The sequence below is a fragment of the Rhinolophus sinicus genome, linkage group LG01, assembly GCF_036562045.2.
Source record: "Rhinolophus sinicus isolate RSC01 linkage group LG01, ASM3656204v1, whole genome shotgun sequence".
NCBI classification, from domain to species: Eukaryota; Metazoa; Chordata; class Mammalia; order Chiroptera; family Rhinolophidae; genus Rhinolophus; species Rhinolophus sinicus.
The window spans coordinates 184,345,662-184,364,454 of NC_133751.1; the positions used below are offsets into that span (position 1 = coordinate 184,345,662).

The 18,793-nt window shown below is 42.2% G+C and overlaps 1 protein-coding gene across 4 annotated transcripts in view; it reads right to left on the reverse strand.

The window, feature by feature from the left end:
• Nucleotides 1-4,205: 4,205 nt before the first annotated feature.
• KLF7 (KLF transcription factor 7) overlaps nucleotides 4,206-18,793 on the reverse strand; it is an 84,881-nt gene continuing 70,293 nt past the window's right edge. For all 4 annotated transcript variants that reach the window (XM_074341045.1, XM_019726912.2, XM_074341034.1 and 1 more), the window contains 2 exons: nucleotides 17,020-17,143; nucleotides 4,206-10,353 (listed from right to left, as the gene is read on the reverse strand). In XM_074341045.1, the coding sequence (XP_074197146.1) occupies nucleotides 10,302-10,353; nucleotides 17,020-17,143 (176 nt within the window). In that variant the 3' untranslated portion in view covers nucleotides 4,206-10,301. The remainder of the gene's footprint in view (nucleotides 10,354-17,019; nucleotides 17,144-18,793) is intronic.

Consider the following 18,793-nt stretch of genomic DNA (forward strand, 5'->3'; position numbering starts at 1 on the left):
ATTCCCATCTTTATGAAGGAAGCTTGACTTCCTGCTCACAAGACCAAAACCACAGAAGTTGTTGCTTCAAGGAACAGAATCAAGCCCCATCACCAGGGATCTTCCATTATTATCTAACTAGAGGCCACCCAGTCACTAATAGCTGTTTCCTACGATAAGCTCTGCAGTCCCCAATTTCTGTGGAGTCTTATTTTGATCACGTAGGAGATTTTGACAGCAACAAAATATTGCTTCTGTCCCTTTATGAAGTCATTTGATAGCCCGTGTCTCCGCCTGACTGGCTGCTTACCCCTCCCCACCTCCTGACTCCCGAAGTTGGCCATCAGTGTCTATAATTTTTCCCTATGCATTATCCCCACATCTCTCATCTTCTTTCCACTTAAAGCCATTTCCTATGAAAGAATAGACTAAACTGATTTACATTAAGGTACCCATGACAGATAAAACATAAAGCATTACCTCTGCCTGGGAGTTGTAGTTTAAAAATAGGGAAGGCTGTAGGCAAACAATAAATATTTAATTGAAGACTATCAGCTGCCTGGAAGCTCATGGGAAAATATTTGGGGCACTGACTTGTGTGTTTGTGCGCATGCAGAGGTGGTGGCCTTGGGATTCCAGGAAACTTGCCATGAAGGTGAGCACGTTTTTCGAAGCCGTGTTTCATAACATATGAAATGTGTTTTCATAGCATTTGTTTCTAGGCACTGACGGAGGGACATGAGAAAGGAGTAATTTCCTTGATGCAGTCAACGCCTAATGGTTAAGGCTCCATTCCCAGAATAATGGCATGACCTGGCCACAAGCCCATCCACTGAGAGTGCCTTTCCCTGAGGGAAGATGGGTGTTCGAAGGATGGGAAAGCAAGGCCAAGAATGCACGCTCACTTCACTTATGGCCACATTATCTTCTTCCTCCTAAGAGACCTCTGGGTCCTTAAGTAACTTCCCAGTCATCAAATCAGTCTTTATTAAATTTTCACATGCACTTAGTTTTAGATTCAATTTGAAATGTGCTCCAAGGAGCATCATATGGACTAAATAATTAGCTAAAGAGGAATGGTACAGAATAGATTTTAGAGCATGGCCCAGAACCGTGCCTCTCCAGTACCACCAGTAGTAATGGAGTCTTTTAATGTAACACAAAGATGAGCACTTTTATTTTGAATTATGTATTTATTTTCATTTGTATTTAAAGGGAAAACAGTCAAATCCATGGTTTCAGGAATATTTTTGCTTAGGATAAAGCTAACACAGGTATTTACGTTTTTTAAAAGTGGATCAATTTAAAGAAAAATATTAAGGAAGTAATCGTGCAAGACTATTGCAAGCATCTCAAAGGTCATACTCAAGGGACTCGAGTCTAAGAAACACTGCCAAGATTAGTAGAGCATTAATTACTGCATAGCAATAACCCTGGTTGACTCCTGTTCTGCAAAGGGTGAGCTGTATGACCTTGGGCAAGTTGCAACCTCTCTGAGCCTCAGTTTACTTAAGTATAAAGGTGGTAAGTATAAAGGTGGCATTTAAGGAGAGCTCCAAGATCCTTTCCAATTCTAGCGAGTGATGATTTACCTATATTATAGGTTACCTTCTGTGACTAATTGGGAGGAAATGGAGAAATTAAGTCAGTGTTTCCAGTGGTGATGTCATGGCTAGACACACATAAGCATTGAGTTAGTTCTCGCTTGCCCAGAAGCAGTGAGGGGTAGAGGAAAAGTCCACTAGATTGTCAGGGGGACCTATGTGCCAACTCTACTACTTACTGTGTCCCTTCACAAAGTCACCTGCCCTCTTTGAACCCGTTTCTCTATTTGTGAGGGCAAAGTGTCATGGTGGTAAATGATGTCTATTCCATCACTGTGCATTCATGTTGCGCAGCTCAGATGCAGTTTATGTGAAGTGAAAAATTCTATGCAAACATAAATCTTGTTTTCCCACGCTCTTGTGTGTTTGTGTAACTTCATTATTTTAAAATAGAATGTAGCGGTATGTGTAACAATATTATGATCAGGCAGAATTTTTAAAAAGGTAATAGGTTATGTTCCAGCCAGTCAATATTGACAGTATTTAATGGTTCAGATAAAATGTTTAATATTGGAGAAGGAATGGTGAGTTGGCTTATTGTGGATAACCCAGAAAACCATCACCTACCAGTCACGTCAAAATCTCATTTCAGTGAAAAGTTTTAACCATATCCTCTTCTAAACCTATCATTGTAAGTGGAAGATGATGAGCTAGAGACTAAATTATTTATCTATTCCACTGAACTCTGCTTTTTATGAGGCTCCTTTCCATTAGCCCAGAATTCCCAACTGGATACACAATCTCAGATTATAGCTGTCACGAAGTTTATGCACTTATTCCCCTAGGAGGCCTGGGTACATTTTCAGAGTACTGCCTGTTGAATTCGAATTATATTTGTATTAAGTTACCAAGCTTGATTCTCTGATTCTCTAGTTGACGAGGAGATAAATATTGCTAGAAGGTGACGCAAATAACTTGCAACTTCCAAACAGCAATAATAGCACAGCTGAGAGTAGACTCACTCAGTATGAAGTGTAGAGTCCTTTACTGGGGGTCAAGCATCTCCCTAGTCTGGAGTCACCCCTGAATTTATATTATATTGCAAAAATGGACGCTCAAAAAGTTGTGAAGTGGGTAAACTACTTTTAGATATATTTTAAGCACAGGTTTATGTTTCTAAATATGAAAGCTTCAGTCATCCAGAATACTCACGTATGGAAACCACCTCGTTTCCTTATGCCAGATAGATTAGACTGACCACCTTTTCAAGATTTCAGCACAGTGTAGCTCATTCCCCATCTGAAATGTCCAATTCGATATGGTTTTACAAGGCAGGCTTATTGTTGCCTTGTTCCAAGTAATACCGCAAAGCTATTTTATCCTTCCTCATGCCAAGAAATTTCAAGAAACTTTGGTTATGAGATGGTTAAATTACTCCTCTGGTTAGTCGTGGATCTACTAAAGGACCGGGGACCAAAACGTAGGGTTGCAGACTCTGGAGCCAGTGTTTTTCCCACTGGATACTGTAGTGTCTCGTCAGTTAGCCCTGGGTTGCTGTGTTGACCAGCTCACTAGTCTGCTCAGAAGACGTGGCAGCTAATGTTTTAAAATTTTAAAAACATTTTGCTGGCCCCTGCAGTATCTATTGTTCTCTTTACCTTGTTTGGTTCGGATGAGAACACAATCACTCAGCTTCCCTGCCACACCGATCACAACCTTTCTTACACCTGCTTTCCTGTTCAGAACGCCTCTGCCAATGCAGCCGGTTCAGTTCCTATAGCTGCAGTCTTGACGACTCACTGAAAAGTTTCTTGTCAGGTTCATTTGATGAGGGATTGAAGTGATTCACTATTGTATCCGTTTCCATAAACCTGAAGTGTGAAAAGAAAGCTTGAGTAGTACTGCGCCCCATGTAAGTGGCACGTGTTTATTGTTTTCTTGGGGAATCACTCTGCAAGGGATGCTGGGAGAGCACCAGCCAGACTCTCTACTTTCCTCCGTACTTTGATGTTCTTTCCTGGAAGTTGTGTGGAGATTTTAGTCAGTGTTCTTTTCAGTTCTGAGAATCTCCCTAGGCCTTTTCATCTCCTTGTTCTTGGTGTTTGAGGCAGCTTATATTTGCACCTAACTTTTTGTACCATGTATAAACCCACTCCCATAATTCCTCTGCCTCTGGTTCGCCAGCTCTTCCCCACTTTGTCACCAAACCATCTCCTGTAAAGTGACTCCTCCCACTTCTCACCTAAATTGTTCCCTCTCACCTTTGCCCTTCTTCACTCTTCCACAAACTGCTTCAAGGTATCCTTTCTAAATATGCTATTTAACACTATTCCAGAACAAACTTTCTCTTTTTCTCACCAAATAAACTGCTTTCAATAAGCCTCTCCTCAGCCTAACATCCCATAACCCACCTCATTCTAAAATACTGCTTTTCATAACCTCCAACAATTTGCTCCTTTCCTCTCTTCAAAAAATAAAAATATAAAAAAAACCCATAAAGTACACACACACACACACACACATTAGAAAAATGACCTAATACAATCTTTTGCCTTCCCTTTCTCTCTCTGAGAAAGAAAATTCTCATGAGGTATATAAAGACCCATTTGTGTCTCTTTGAGGATATTTCTTTCCCAGTGAAATAAGCTCAAGAGAAATACAGTAAGGCATTCCAAAGCCAAACACATTCTACTGTTTATTACACATATTACATTCTTAAATAAAAATGCGTCACATAACATTTTTTGCATAGATATCTTACAATATACCAATTTAAAAAAGAATTATGAAACAGACCAGTAACAAAAATAAATTTTTTCTTCATTAATAATTTTGTAACATTAACATACCACCATCATATAATACAAATAATAGTTTTAAATCTTAAGACTTTTGTACAGCAAAAAAACTTGACAAAGTAATATATTTATATATATATATATATATAAAAAGCTTAAAAAAAATAAAATGTCAAAAAAAGGCATAACCAAGGGCTATAAGACTGGGTACTTCTGTGATATATTATAAATACCAGAGAAGGCCTGAGAGAATGTGACCGGGGAGGTGGGGGAGGGGAGGGGGCTGGGAGTAGGTCTCTCCAAACACACTTGTTAGACACATCTGGCAAAAAGAAAATGTATAGTGCAAAAATAAATTTCTTCAAGCCAACTGTTAAGAGGATAATAGAGATTTAAAAGAAAAGTGGTGGTGGCTGGGAAGTTGTGTGGTGGGAGTGGGGGGGGGTGGCAAGAGAGGAGTTCGGGGAGAATGGTGGAAAGGAAGGGGAGGCTTCAAAAATATTAAACATTTGTTTTTGCCTCTGTGTTAGCAAGGAGATCTTGGCCATAACAGGTGTATTTTTCCTCCCTGGAATGAAGCAGAAGTAAAAGATAAGGAAATTAAACTAAGTCTGGGTATAGATAGAAAATGCATGCTGGGGGGAAAAAAAAGATTGAGAACTAGCCAATGAGCTCAAAAGCCTCTCAGGACCTAGATTTGCAGAAATTATTCTGTCTCTGGTCCAAAGGCCTAGGATTAAAATGTCCCCTCTTCCCACCCGCAGCCCCTCCCCTTTATGTGGAACTCCCAGTGTGGTTTCAATATACTGGCAATTATAAGCATCCATCCCCCAAAAAAGATATTAGGCACTGGTGGCTACTCCTCTTAAACGTCAGTAGCCTGTTTTCCTTCTGCGAAGGTACAGTAGGTACATATGCACATGTCTAGGTGTGCGCACACATACCACCCTCATTATTCTGACGTGGGGTCCATTTTATGGCAGTAGACAGAAGCTGGAGTCAAAGCAATTTACGATTCCAAAGCTCACAGTTGAAAAAAATTGTATAAACAGTCCCCAACAAAGAACGTATTAACCTTCCCTCATGACGGCTGAGAGGGAGCCCTGTTTGGAAAGAGTATCTTGTTTGGGATATTTGTGAAGTGATGGCCTAGAATTTCTCTCTCCATTTTTGATACCTGTGTCCCGAGGACTTACACTTAAATGCAAAACACCTGAAGAATACAGTACTAGATCGGAAGGGTGCACATAAGAAAGTTAATTGCAGCTTTATTATCCCCTTTTCTGGGATCTATTAGAAACCAACAGAGGAGGTTTAAGAGAGTGTTAAAAGCGAGAGAAAACCCTGAAGCCTCAGGCAGTTAGTCATGGGATCTCACACTGAGAAGCAGTTTTTGCTTCCTTGGACACGTTTTTGTTGTTCCATCTCAAGTATTCCCAAAGATCCTCACTGAGGAAAGTAGGCCATCAAGGAGGCACTGATGTGTACTCAGGCCAGCCTCTCTAGTTTTCAAACTGAGATATCACCATGTTTGCCGAAATTCAATCCAGACCCAGAATGCGAATTCTCTCCTCCAGCCTCCACCCCATGCTTGGCAGGTGGCCATTTCTGGAAGATGCCAGGGAAAGCTTCTGCAAGTACATTGCAACCAAGTTCTACTTAATAAATTGTCACTCTGGCAAAGATTGGGGTGCCAAATTGTGGCCAGACATGCTGGCCTTTATAAAATTAAAAAAAAAAAAAAAAAGAAACAATGAGCCACATTTTCATAGTTAAATGTGTTGCATCTCCCTGACTTTCCCTACCTTCTTCCTTCTCTTAAAACCAACTCACGAGAGAGACAAATGCACTTTGCACTGTATTTTAGGTTTGAAAAAGTGATCTCCATAGAGGAAACCATTTTGAACCAATAAAGCGAGTCACTAGGATTTTGTTGTTCTTGCCACTTGAGTGTATTTCTCTCGACTTTGTCATGGAATTCAGGAGTGGGGGCTACAGGCAGAATCCTCTGAGCCACTGGATGCACCGCCCTGAAAGTCTCATTTATTTCCCCTTTGATGTACACAGACATGGCTAATCTGGAAGTTTATCCCAAACAAAAGTCCTAAAAAAAAAAACCTTCTCTGGCTTCTAGATTCAAAGAAGATTTTTTAAAAATAGGAATCAGTTCTGCTAATCATGTGTGAGGTTGGCTGTCTTTTTACCCTGTTAGAATCAGGCAATCAAAGATGTAAAAAGGGCACAAGAGGTGCAGAAGGGGAAGAGACGGGGCATCTGAAGGGCTTTGCAAGGGGAAGCACGTACAGAGGAGAAGGAAATGGTCAGCATGAAGTTCATTTTGGGGTCTCCAATATGTTTATAAAATGCAGCTTTGTCATAGAATCTGAACATCTCTTTTTTTTCTGGACATAACAATCATCACCACCAGGCATTAAGTTGGGCCAATTAACCATGAGTGGGGCAGGAGGCCAGTCACTAGGAGCAGCATATAATTTCAGGTTTCCACGTCTCTGACTTACAGCCAGGTGGTAGGAGAAAAAAGCACAACTTGAAATAAAGACAATTGTCAATGGCTTAGAAACACTCTTGTTCTACACATCACATTCTGAACCCTGGGTACAGTGTGCTTGAGAGGGCAACCACGAGAAACACCAGGCCAAATTTTTCCTTTCAAATTTGGGATCCCCTGGAAGGTTAGGAGGTAACAATTTAAAGGAGAAAGCAGTTTAACGTGTTTCAAATGTCCATTAAAGCACTGTTTTAAATAACCGGTCCTCTTGGGAGCAAAATATTTTCATGTTAATTCTTGGAAAGCCTGTTCACTCCAGCAGGCTCTTTACCAACCATCTCTTCCATTTGGGAGATGATGGACATTTTATCACAAATCCGTTTCCAAAATGATTGGAGTTACCCCACTCCCATGGATAGGACTGGTTATTTATTATTTACAGGTGTCAACTGGGCTAGAGAAGAACAGTTTCAAAGCCATACACTTAGCACCCACCAAATTCTCAGGCCAATTCTCACCATCAACGAATGACTCTGAAACAAGCAATCCCCACCATCACGGTGGAGCGCACCCTACTCTGAGAAAGGTCAGGAGCAGATTACAAAGGACCTCACTGATACAAAAGAGAGGAATTACTGAACCGTTCAGACACATGAAGACCAAAGGGCCTTTGTTCCACCACATTCAAATGAGATCTTTTCAAGACCACAGATGATAACAGGGAGCAAACAAGCAATGATTACTCTTTTTCATTCTTTTTTTCTTTTCACTTTCTTTTTAATAGAGCCTTGCATTGGTCAGTTCAAAAATTAAATTAAGTATTATAAACCCTTAATAATAGCATTTCGAGAGGCAAGAGCAGCTCCAGCTGGGGAGAGAACATTTATAAATCATGGCAGCCACGGCTAATGCCATCACCGGTGTGTGCGTGCATTCATGCTGGAGGCTGCTACAGAAAGGGAAATCAACGAACCAACAAAATCTGGGGTGTCTAAAGTTTCATCTAGTGCACTGACTGGAGGTGCTACAGTTTAATACAGCTGAGGTTCAAGGTCCCTCACGCATCCTTCATCCAGAAAGGATGCACCACACATTCAAATATAATTCCATGGTACGCCCTGATGGACTGGCCACAAAATGCACTCAAATGCAGTAGAGAACTACGAGATTGTCAGCAAGCAGTGCTCCAGAAATTGTTTCTAAGTCATGTATAGTTTTAAATCTTTGGAATAAAACTGATTTTTTAAAATACCCTCCAACTGACATATACATAATTGCCTCCGGCAAATGGGCAGGTTTTGTATGTGTTTTAGGGTGGTTTTTTTGTTGTTGGTATGTTTTTGTTTTTTGTGTATTATTTTAGTATTATTATTTTGTCTTTTTTGGTCTAAATAGAAAAAAAGGAAAAAGAGAAAGAAAAGTTTAAGGGCCAGACCTCAGGATGCCCCAAGTGTCCAATTGGCAGCTACAGCATTTGTGACAAGTAGGCTCCGTTACCCTCAGACGAGTAGTTTCAACATTGCAGTGAAATCAAAGGTTGCAGAAAGCTCAGAAACCAAATGCCAAGGATCTTGAAGGTTGCTGTCACAAACGTATTTGTGGTTCTTATATTATTATTTCCTTTTAAAGACTTCAGTTTTGCATCCCAAATAGGTATGGGGTGGCATTTTAACAGTCAATGAGTCAAACAGTCAAAGGAGGGTAGGAGGGAAGCCAGCTGGTATGAAGGAGCAGCAACCGTGTGCGGACCAAATGCCATTTTTGTTTTTTAGACGTGTCTTGAAGGGATGGTCCCAGAATATACAAAATATACAATCTGTCCTAATAACCACCCCGCTTGCTTGCATAGGCCATTTAATGGTCCTAAAGGCAGTCTTTGGAGTTGAGGCCAGTGCCAGCTAGCTAAGAATGCGGGTAGATGTGTGTGGGGGATCAGAAGTAAGGAATGTAAACCCCTCTGTTCATCCTGCGTGCTCTAGGTCACAAGTCAAGATGGTCTAGCCAGAAAAAAAAGAAAATTAGAAATATGTCTCTCCTTTTAGACAGACCACGGGAGAACCATCTCAACCTTTTCCTTAAATGTTCACCCTTCATTCCCACAATGGCATTTTGAATGGTGTGTTTTAACAAGTGGGGTAACGTGAGCTCAGTGGGGATGAGAGAGGAAGACAGGATGATGGTTTTGAACTTGGGAGGCATCCTCAGTTTTCCCCACTCCTGGAAAGAGTGATATTTTTGGCTTTTTGTCAGGTCATAACCCGGTGTTAGGTTCAATATGCAGCTGCCCTTTCACACTATGACATTTATGCTGAAACTGGTGACAGGGTAGCAATGACACACAGCACTGGGTTGATCACTATGAGCTGAGGTCATGGTGCCTCAAGGGGATGAGAGAACTGTGATGTCCCATCTGATTGGCTGCTTCGAGAGCTGGACATCCAGGTGCTGAGAGAGTCCTGGAGAGGTTTAGTCCATGGAGAAAAGATAAAACATTTAAGCTTCCAAATAAGCTTTTCAAGTTTTCATTAGCAAAAACAGAGAGATTAAAAAGAAAAAATCTAGCACTGGCAATAAGGTGAGGCTCAAGGGATAGACTGTGATTTATCATCAAGGACTTTATTCTCTTGGCCACTTTGCAGTCATGCTAGAAGTTTCCAGAATCCCTAGTGCATATGGTGTGCAAGAGTCAAAAAGTAAGAAAAGAAAACTCCCTTAAGAGTGAAGTCTAGAGAAATGCAGGCCAGAAAGGTGTAAGGTGTTATTCCAGAGTCTGCCGCTGCTAAGGCCGTTGGTATCGACTGGAAAGATCTCAACGGTACTAAGAAGAACCAAACTGATCAACAGTTCTTTGAGGAAGTCGGACGCATGGACTAGTAGGACTTTTCACACACAAAGGACAAATAAACCAAGAGTTAATTTTGGCTACCAAACTGCAATTTGGTTTTCTAGGTCATTTTCCCCCAACTATTTAAAAAGAAACATTAGTGCTACACATATGCAACTTTAAGACGTTGTACTCTCCTATCAAGTTGCATTGAGAAGCAAGTTAAATAAGCCCCTCTTACTGCCGTCCACCTGCAGAGACGTCACATCCATTTTCTTTGATTTCCATTGGCAACAGCGGGAAATAATTCCAATAGTGCTGAAGTGAGCAGCCGGTCTGCCTTGCTGAGTTCACCTGGTTTCCTTTTTCTTCGTCTTCTACCATCTGGCTAGGGCAAGGCATAAAGAATAGATGTATATATTTTAAATATAGCTGAGTGCAGGACAGTGTGTTTGTGTGTGGGGGGTCTGTGCATTTGAGCGTGGTGTGTGTGTGTGTGTGTGTGTGTGTGTGTGCACGCACAGAGGTTTATAAGTGAGAACTTTCTTCTGCGAGGCAATGGGTCCTCGCCTGAAGTCCAGTCCCCTGCCTCATGACATTTCCTTCAGACAATGGCCGATGCCATGGCAACTCTGGCCTTTAGGTGTTTAGATATGTCTCTTCATGTGGAGGGCAAGATGATCAGACCTGGAAAAACACCTAGGAAATATAAACAACAAGGATATGAGAGAGGTCCAGGTAAAGAACTCAACTTCCATCACCCCTTAGAAAATGATTAACCATACCGTAAAGAGAGACAGCACATGTACTGATAAACAAGACAGTGTTGGGGGGAGGTGAGCTCAGGGGTCAGATTGCTTGGGTTCAAATCCCAGCTCTTCCCATAGCTGTGTGACTATGAGCACACACAGTCACCTCTCTGTGCCTTAATTCCTCCTCAGTAAAAAGGTGGTAATTACAGCAGTGACCTCCGAGCTTGGGTGTGAGGAACAGAAGAGCTGATCTATGTCAACTGCTTAAACTACTGCCTGGCACATAGGAAGATCTCAGTGAGTGTTAACTATTATTATCGTAATTGTCATTATTGAAGAAGAAACGAATGTGCACATGGTTTGGAAACGACACGTGTCATGCTCATATACTATAAATACGCTGAGAATGATTAGCCTGTATCATCGAGTGGTGGAATGTTAACATTTCAACACCCAGATTTCAGTCTTGAGCTTTATAATTAAAGCCCAGAAACACTGCCTACGGGTCTACACAGACACTCTACATTCAAGTCAAGAAAAAGAATGAAGCAGGGTTCCCATGTTCACTAAGTATGGTATAACACGCAGGCATGTGCTAGGTATTTCCCCAACATTACCCCAGTAACATCGCCAGCAACCTTCCCCGGTAAAGTATTCACACCCTTCTGTGTGCGTGTGGTAAGGAAACTGAGCTGGTAAATGACAGATTTGAGATTAGAGCCCAGGCGGATCTGCGAGCCCACTTTCTCTTGGTACCTAAAGCCCACCACTGAGTGCCTTCCTCAGCCTTCAGAATGAATGCAGCGGTTGTCTTCACGCCTTCCCCTTTCTTCTTGCTTTCCCTTGGATAGCTACTCTTCTGTGTACTCAGTTGTATGGGGCTGACCCTCCTCCTATGGCTGAAGTTATGACCATAGTGAACGGCTAAGAGACAGTCACATGACCCATAAAGGCCAATGAGAGCCAGCCCTGGGACATTTGCCGAAACTTGGAAGGACGTCTGAGAACCTGGGTCCAGCCAAGCCTAAAGACAGCTCTCATTCTGTTCTTCTAAGTTACCCAAGCTAATAAATACCCTTTGAGGCTCACACTAGTCTGAGTCAGGTGTCTATACAGTCTAAGTACTAGATTGGGCATTTCCATACCCCCCCAGCCTACAAGCTAAGGCTCTGGCCAGAATCCCAGTGAAGTCAGCACATAGACAGCAGTCACTCTTAGCTCTGGGTGTGTGCTTCCCTTCTGGATTCTTCTCCTAAAACTGGCTACTCTTGTACCTGGGAGAATATCCGTAGGGTTTCCTATTTGGTTCATTGTTAAAACAAACAAACTAAAAACCCACTTTATCCCCTGACCCCGACATTCTCCACACAGTCTGTTTGTGTTCATTTCTTAAACAGGCACATGTGCAGGAGAGAACTCCACAGAAACGAAGCAAAACAGAGCAAAGGTAAAATGAAAAAACACAGAAGAATGGGAAAAGTACAGCAGTAATCATTCTAATCCAATAACATGTTAAATAATAATTATTCTAATTATACCCACTTATTTCAGGCCCTGATTTAGTATGAGTAAGGTATCTGGATGATCCCTTAGCATGCCATCTAAAGGGGATTTGAGTTACTATACGACAGTGATACGTTTTCTCTAAAAGCAAGTACTTGGCGTCACTGGGACACAGAAAAGCAATACAGCCTGCAGGGAATTTAGCATTTACCATGCATAGCTCTGTCCTGTCCTGAAGGTACACTCGGCAGTGCCTACTGTGTGTGTTCTTTGTTTCCCTTCTTCCCTCTGTGCCTCCCTCCTTCCTTTTCTCCTTCCTTTCTTTATCCCAACAGCCTAGAGAAAGAAGATCTAAGTTGGGAAGTTCTTTTTGCAGGTATTTCCCTTTTAAAGTTAACATCCTTACAAGAACCCTATGAAGAAGGTACCATTCTGGTATCGCTATTACCAGATGAGATATTCGTCATAAAGAGGGAAAGCCAAGATTTGAACTCAAGTAGGCTGACCCCAGAGCCCATGCTCTTAGCCACACCTGCTTTTTAGACTGAGAAGAAAGGAGAGCTGAACTGTCAATTTGAATTTGTAGGTAGAATAACAGATGGTCCCCTCCCACCCCAAATATCTACACCTAATTTCCGGAACCTGTGAATATCTTAGGTTACAAGGCAAAGGGGAATTGAGGTTGTGGATGAAATTAATTTGCTAATCAGCTGACCTTAAAATAGGGAGATTATTCTGGGTTATCTGGGTGGGGCCAATGTCATCACAAGGGTCCTTAAAAATGGAAGAGGAAATTGAAAGAGAAAACCAAAGAGATTAACAGTATGCGAAGAACTCAACAGCTTTGCTGATGGGGAATGAGGTCAGGAGACAAGAAACGTGTCAGCTTCCCAACCTCTAGAAGCTGGAGAAGACAAGGAAATGGATTCTCCCTTAGAGCTTCTAGAAAAAAGCACAGCCCTCCTGATACCTTGATTTTAACCCAGTGAGACCTGGGATGGACTTCTAACCTCCAGAATGGTTAGATAATAAATTTGTAAAGCTACATAAAAGTGATACTAAATTTATGGCAACTGGTAATGGCAGCAACTAGAAAACTGATCCCAAACATTAATCTGGTCAGGCTTGCTCAGTAAAGTCCTGTGAGAAAGCTACAAAGTGGAGACCAAGTATCCTGCCTGTTCAAGAGGGATTTGAGATGGTCAGAAGTAAAGGAGAGTCTTGGCAGCAGACAAAACCTCTTTCCTTCCCTTTTTGTACGCTGGAAACTTAGAGGATAATAGTGTTCTTGATACACAACTTCATTTGAAATAACCATTCAGTCACGTATGTGTTCTAGACTTATTCTGCCTTTACCAATTGCCCACTTGGGCTGGGTACCTAGCAATGGGTACAAGCATCTATTTTTTACCCTTCAAGTTCAGGACAAAAACAAATCCAATCTTGAACATGCTATGAAATGTAATTGCTCCCTTCCATAATCAAACTAGCACCACTATTTGTTCAAATTCTAGGAAATATATGATACTTAGAATTAGACTGGGTCCCTCACTAGGGAGATTTTATTTAAATTCAATACATCAGCAAGATATTTAGTCATGATTAATTAATATTTATTAATTTATACTTACTGAGCCCCACACAGGAATAGTATAAGGTAATAGATAAACTCAGCATCTAGAAATGCAGACGCGAATCATTCTAAGGGTAATATACCCCCAGAGGGTATTTATGATGATGCAGCAGGCAGATGACCTTAAATAAGAAGGTCCTCAATGACTGAAATTTGTTCATTACAGAGAACTAGTCAAACCCCCTAGTGTCATTTCTTTTGCTTATGAAAAACGCACACTAAACTCACGTAGGGAGAAAGCAACAGTAACCCTGTAAGGCGCCAAAGAGCTAGATACTGGCTGGTATTTCTTACCACCTGTAAGTGGGCTGACTCAATATGAGAGATCCAAGGGCCTCCTCTCAAGTGCCTAAGAACTTGGCGGCACAGTCTGCAGAGATTATAGCTGTGCTGAGTCAGCAGAAAAATGGCCTGCATATCACCCGTTGTGGAAACAGAGCCCTTTTACCTCCATCAGCAGCCTTATGCACTCCAGGCTCAGACACAAGAGTCACCCTCTAGCAGCTGGTTACTCAGTGGGCTACACGGTTCAGCCTGATGGGGGGGAAATGACAGAGCCACCTCACTGCTTTCTCCCCCAACCTAACCCTGAAGCCAGATCACAAAACCCAATGTCTTGAGGGGTCAGGCATGTAAAGTAAATGAGGGCAGTGGCCCAAGTGTAAGAAACACACAGCACTATCTGATTCCACTTGTGAGAAGGTAATAATATGAAGACTTATTTGCTCTCTGTAAGAGCAGCCAACAGAGCAATAGGGATGACACATGTCAGCTGACGGTCTGCCTTCATGTGGGGAGACCACAGGAGTGGTGGCAACAGTGAGAAATTAGTGATCATACGGCCCTCTCAAATGAGTAGTGATTACTATTCAGCTCCAGGAAATTATGGCCACATGGGAACGTGAGCCCACTGTTACCAGGTCTGATTTTTCCAGACAAAGCCAGAAATATAGAGATTTTTGTGGCCTCTAGCGAGTTTAAATGTTAGCAAAACGAACACTTATGTACTTTTTTATTCTGGCCTAGCCTATAGGCAAAAGAAAAGTATACATTAGACGTGGTACACGCTTTAAGGAAAGGAAACCCAGTACTAGCGTAGACTCTGAATAAGGTAGTCAGATTGCTCAAATAAGGAGAGACAAGCGGTAGGTTTCTTATGCTCGTACACACCGTGGTACCAATAGAATCCAGTGTCCTGCTAAGGGCTACAGATGCCCTCTGAGAAGGTAAAAGTCTTCTCAGGAATGCCAACTCCCTGGTCACTCCAGGCTTTCCTTTCATCTGCTTTGGGACCACTCCAATTCCTGATGCCACCTCCCAGACCTGCTCTATTCTTAGCACAGTCACTGCAATTGAAACGCCAGGTGCTGCCTCTCATGAGACACTAACGAGAGTCCAACCCCTCATTTCTGACATTGTCAAAACTGCACTGATGATTGGTCAACGCCACAGAACTTTGAGCTACTCACAGTCTCTCCCAAATACCATGTCACGGAATTTGTACCATCTGCTTAACAAATTTCTAGCTCCAGAAAACAGTGCATTTTGATGAAGAGAAGGAAGCACAAAACTAACCAAATTACCCCTCTCACATCACCGCCACTGGAATATCCAGTTGGCTTGAAACATTTCTCACATACATCACACAAACAATCAGATTTAACCTTAATATGTCAACTGCTGAACAGTTGTACATTTCAGTCAGTTGACTAGAAGAAATACTAACTCTAGCAATTTCCCCATAAGAACTCTTTGTCCATTTCCAAGGATTATGGCAATCCATAACGCCGTCTCCAAGTAATAGCCTCACCATCCTTCAGGGATGGGAGACGCGTGTGTGTACCTCCTACTACCATCCTCTAACAACTCACAACTCACAAAGGACTCATCTTCATCCCAGTGCATATCATGCTCTCCTTCAAAAGACAAATAATCACCCTCTATGTAGCTTCTTTATTGGTAGCCAGGGCTACAGAGGAATGAACTTGAGTTGGGAGTTGCGGGAAGATGTCAAATAAGGAGAAACATGACTGAAGCATAATCTGTAGAACAGCTGCTGGGACATCTAGGTAATGGGATAGAAATTAAAAAACAGGTTGTGTTCTTGGGTTGCAGGAGAGAGCTCCGAAGGAACGAGAGACAATAGCTTCATGGAGCGTACTTCCTCGGCCCTGGGGTGGGAGGTTATCTCTGGGCTCCAGGAGGCAAGGGGGCTTTATTTAGTTCTTCAAGAAGGAAGATAAGAGGAAAATAGCCTCTTCAGGAAGGAGGAAAAAAAAAAGGAGGAAAAACATGAATGCTCCTTTATAAGCATTTTAAAGGAGCACCAAGCCAAAGGGCCACCCGTGAGACTTGGCCACCCTGCCCTGCTCTCCAAACAAACACATACTCCTCTAGAGGAAGGCCTGGTGAGGGGAGGTGCCAGCACGGGGACCGGGCAGGCAGGATGCAAAAGCCATCGCGTTTCCTCCCACGGAGACCCAGGCCTCTATGGACATCCTGTGTGCCCCTCCTGCCATCCTGCGAGCTGCTGCCCAAGCAGGGGAACCCTGCGGCTTTCAGGGCTTTTATCGTATTAGAAGCATTTTTCTCATCATAACCGAGACCTTTAGTATTGCATTAAAAAGATGGTTAATTTTCTTAAGCTTCCTTTTAAACACAGAAATAGGATTAGAAGGCTAACACGCTCAGATGCAAGCCCATTATTTGATTATGTCTAAACCTAATCCTGCCTTCACCTTGGCCTGCAGAGTCTCCATTTTGGGGTTTATTGGTTGATAATGCCAAGGCTGTCAGATACTATTACTTGTGTAGTATCTGTTGCTACGTGCTCTTTCTTCCACTATCAAATGCTGAAGGTTTGAAATTGAATTATAGGATGCATTCTCAAAGCCTCGCCATCTTTTAGACCTTTGTACCTATTTTCAAAGGAAAAAGAACGGTTCAGGCCCCCAAAGAAAATAGGAAATCTCTTCTGTAAATTCCTTTCTAGTAATATTTCAGAGGAAAGCCTTGTAACTAACTGTCTTTCCGGTAAGCAGGCTTTCTACTCTTTCGTGTTATTAAGGAGGAGGGAAAATGGTACTGATGTTAATAAACACATAAGCAGCAGCAGCAGTGACAGGTGACCCTTCTCTGTCCTACTACTTTTCACATTATACTAAAATGACCTGTCCATCATCTCCTGGAGGGTAGGAACTGTGTCTTACTGATATCCAGGGACCAACACGGTTCTTGGCCCAAAAGTTGGTGTTCAGTAAATACATGCGTAACTAAACTGAGAACTCGTAGCTTCCCTTGGTTACATGCCAGAAGGCACCCTATATCATTGGTTTTCTCAGTGGAGCAGTAAAAGGCATTCCCAGGCCCAAGACTCTGGGAGAGAGGCTCGTGATAAACTGAAGAGCACAGGGACAGCCCACCAACCACCCACCTCCCTGTCTCCCTCCCGTCCGGGCAGATGCTAAGTTCCTTTACCTGTCGCAGTGGTTGCATTTAAAGGGCTTTGCACCTGTGTGTTTCCTGTAGTGCCTCGTGAGCTCATCGCTTCGTGCAAAACGCCACTCACACCCTTCCCATGAGCACTTATAAGGCTTCTCACCTGCAAGAAGAGATGGAATAACCGCGGTTAGTGACAGGAACAAAAGGGCCGCACACCTCATCAGATTCTGCTATCTGTTCATCAGTCTGGGAAGAGGGCTGTAGAAATCGTTCTTGAAAGACTACATTTCCTAAACACAGGTCATCACATTTTCTTCAGTCTTTCCATGTTTTTTGTTGTTGGTATTTATTTATTTATTTTTAACCTTCAAAAGTGGTTTCACAAGATCCTCAAATGTGGAGCTGTCATTTCAGTTCCCAGAGTCAAAGCATTTTCCTTGACTGGTGAGGGATCAATTTTTATTTATTTTCTGTTCCCTGGAGCACTTTGACCCCCACAGTCCAAGCAGAAAGGAAATGTGCTATTTTCATCTGAACCACAAATGCTTCTAATTCTGTTTTTCTCCAGAACCTACAGCAATTTACCATTTCAGCCTTTTTAGTCTCCTCCCTGCTACCACAAACTGCAGCCAGCTAGCTGCCTGACCAGGCAAACAGCTCCGGTCTCCCAGAACCACTGCTCCTTCCAGTAAATGGCAGTGGACGGTCACGAGAAAGGGCTACACTCTGAGAGCAAAACAAACAAACATCACTTGACGGTTGCTGGCATTTGTATGCCACACACTCACCCCGTCCTATTTAAGAAGCCCATAACTTAATGACTCCAGCGCGTTCCTATTAGAGAGAACGTTCACAGTATAACAAAATATTTTTAAAGTCAATGTGTAGAGCGAGATTTCAGCCACAGTAAAGCTGCTTCGACGCATGAAATTCGAGCTCTTGTGTTCAAGTGACCTTTTCGCACAGTAAATACAGATGGAGGGATACGGAAGAAAAAGTACACGACTTTTCCTCAGACTTTTTTTTCTTGTAAACCCATCAATGTCTGTCACCAAACATGACAGATATTTACCCTTCCAACTGTATGGTTTGCTGGTTTGAATTAAGAATAAAAATAATCTTTAAAACCCCAGGCAATCACGCGTTACTGAGCCAGCAACTGAGAGACAGGTGAGCACAGCGGTCGTGCGCTCTGAGGCCCACCTTTTTGAGCTCAGTTTTCAGTTCAGACCCTCACTGTCTACGTTAATAAACCTCTCTGTGTTTCTGTTTTCTCAGCGATCACAGGGTGTACCTCTTAGGAGTGTGGAGAGCATAAATTAATATTATGTAAGTTAATATGTATTATCTGTTCATTAGAACAGAGCCTGGAACATGGAAGACTCACATAACTGGTCAATATTATAAACTGCCAAACCCCAAATTTCAGGGTCCACAAGTGCCCGAGGACTATTATTTCTCTGTTTTTAATAGCTAGCTCTTCACTGGGCAGCACTTAAGTAGACATTGCCCAGGACTATACTTGACTCACTTTCTTCTTTCCACCTTTTTTCTTCCCTTTAAACCTGACTACAAAGTGTTCACAATTCTGTATTTGTATCACCTAGAATCAAACCAAACATGATTGAAAATTTTATTTCATTAAATCGGTGCCCTAGTGAGCCACTGCTCTATAAGACCCATAGAGAAGAGGAATGAGATACGGGGCATTTCTTTTTAAGGGAACCAGGAGGACATGAAGGAGAGCTGGAAGCACAGGAGGAAATCCATTCAGCTTTGGAAACCAGTAAAAAAAAAAAAAAAAAAAGAA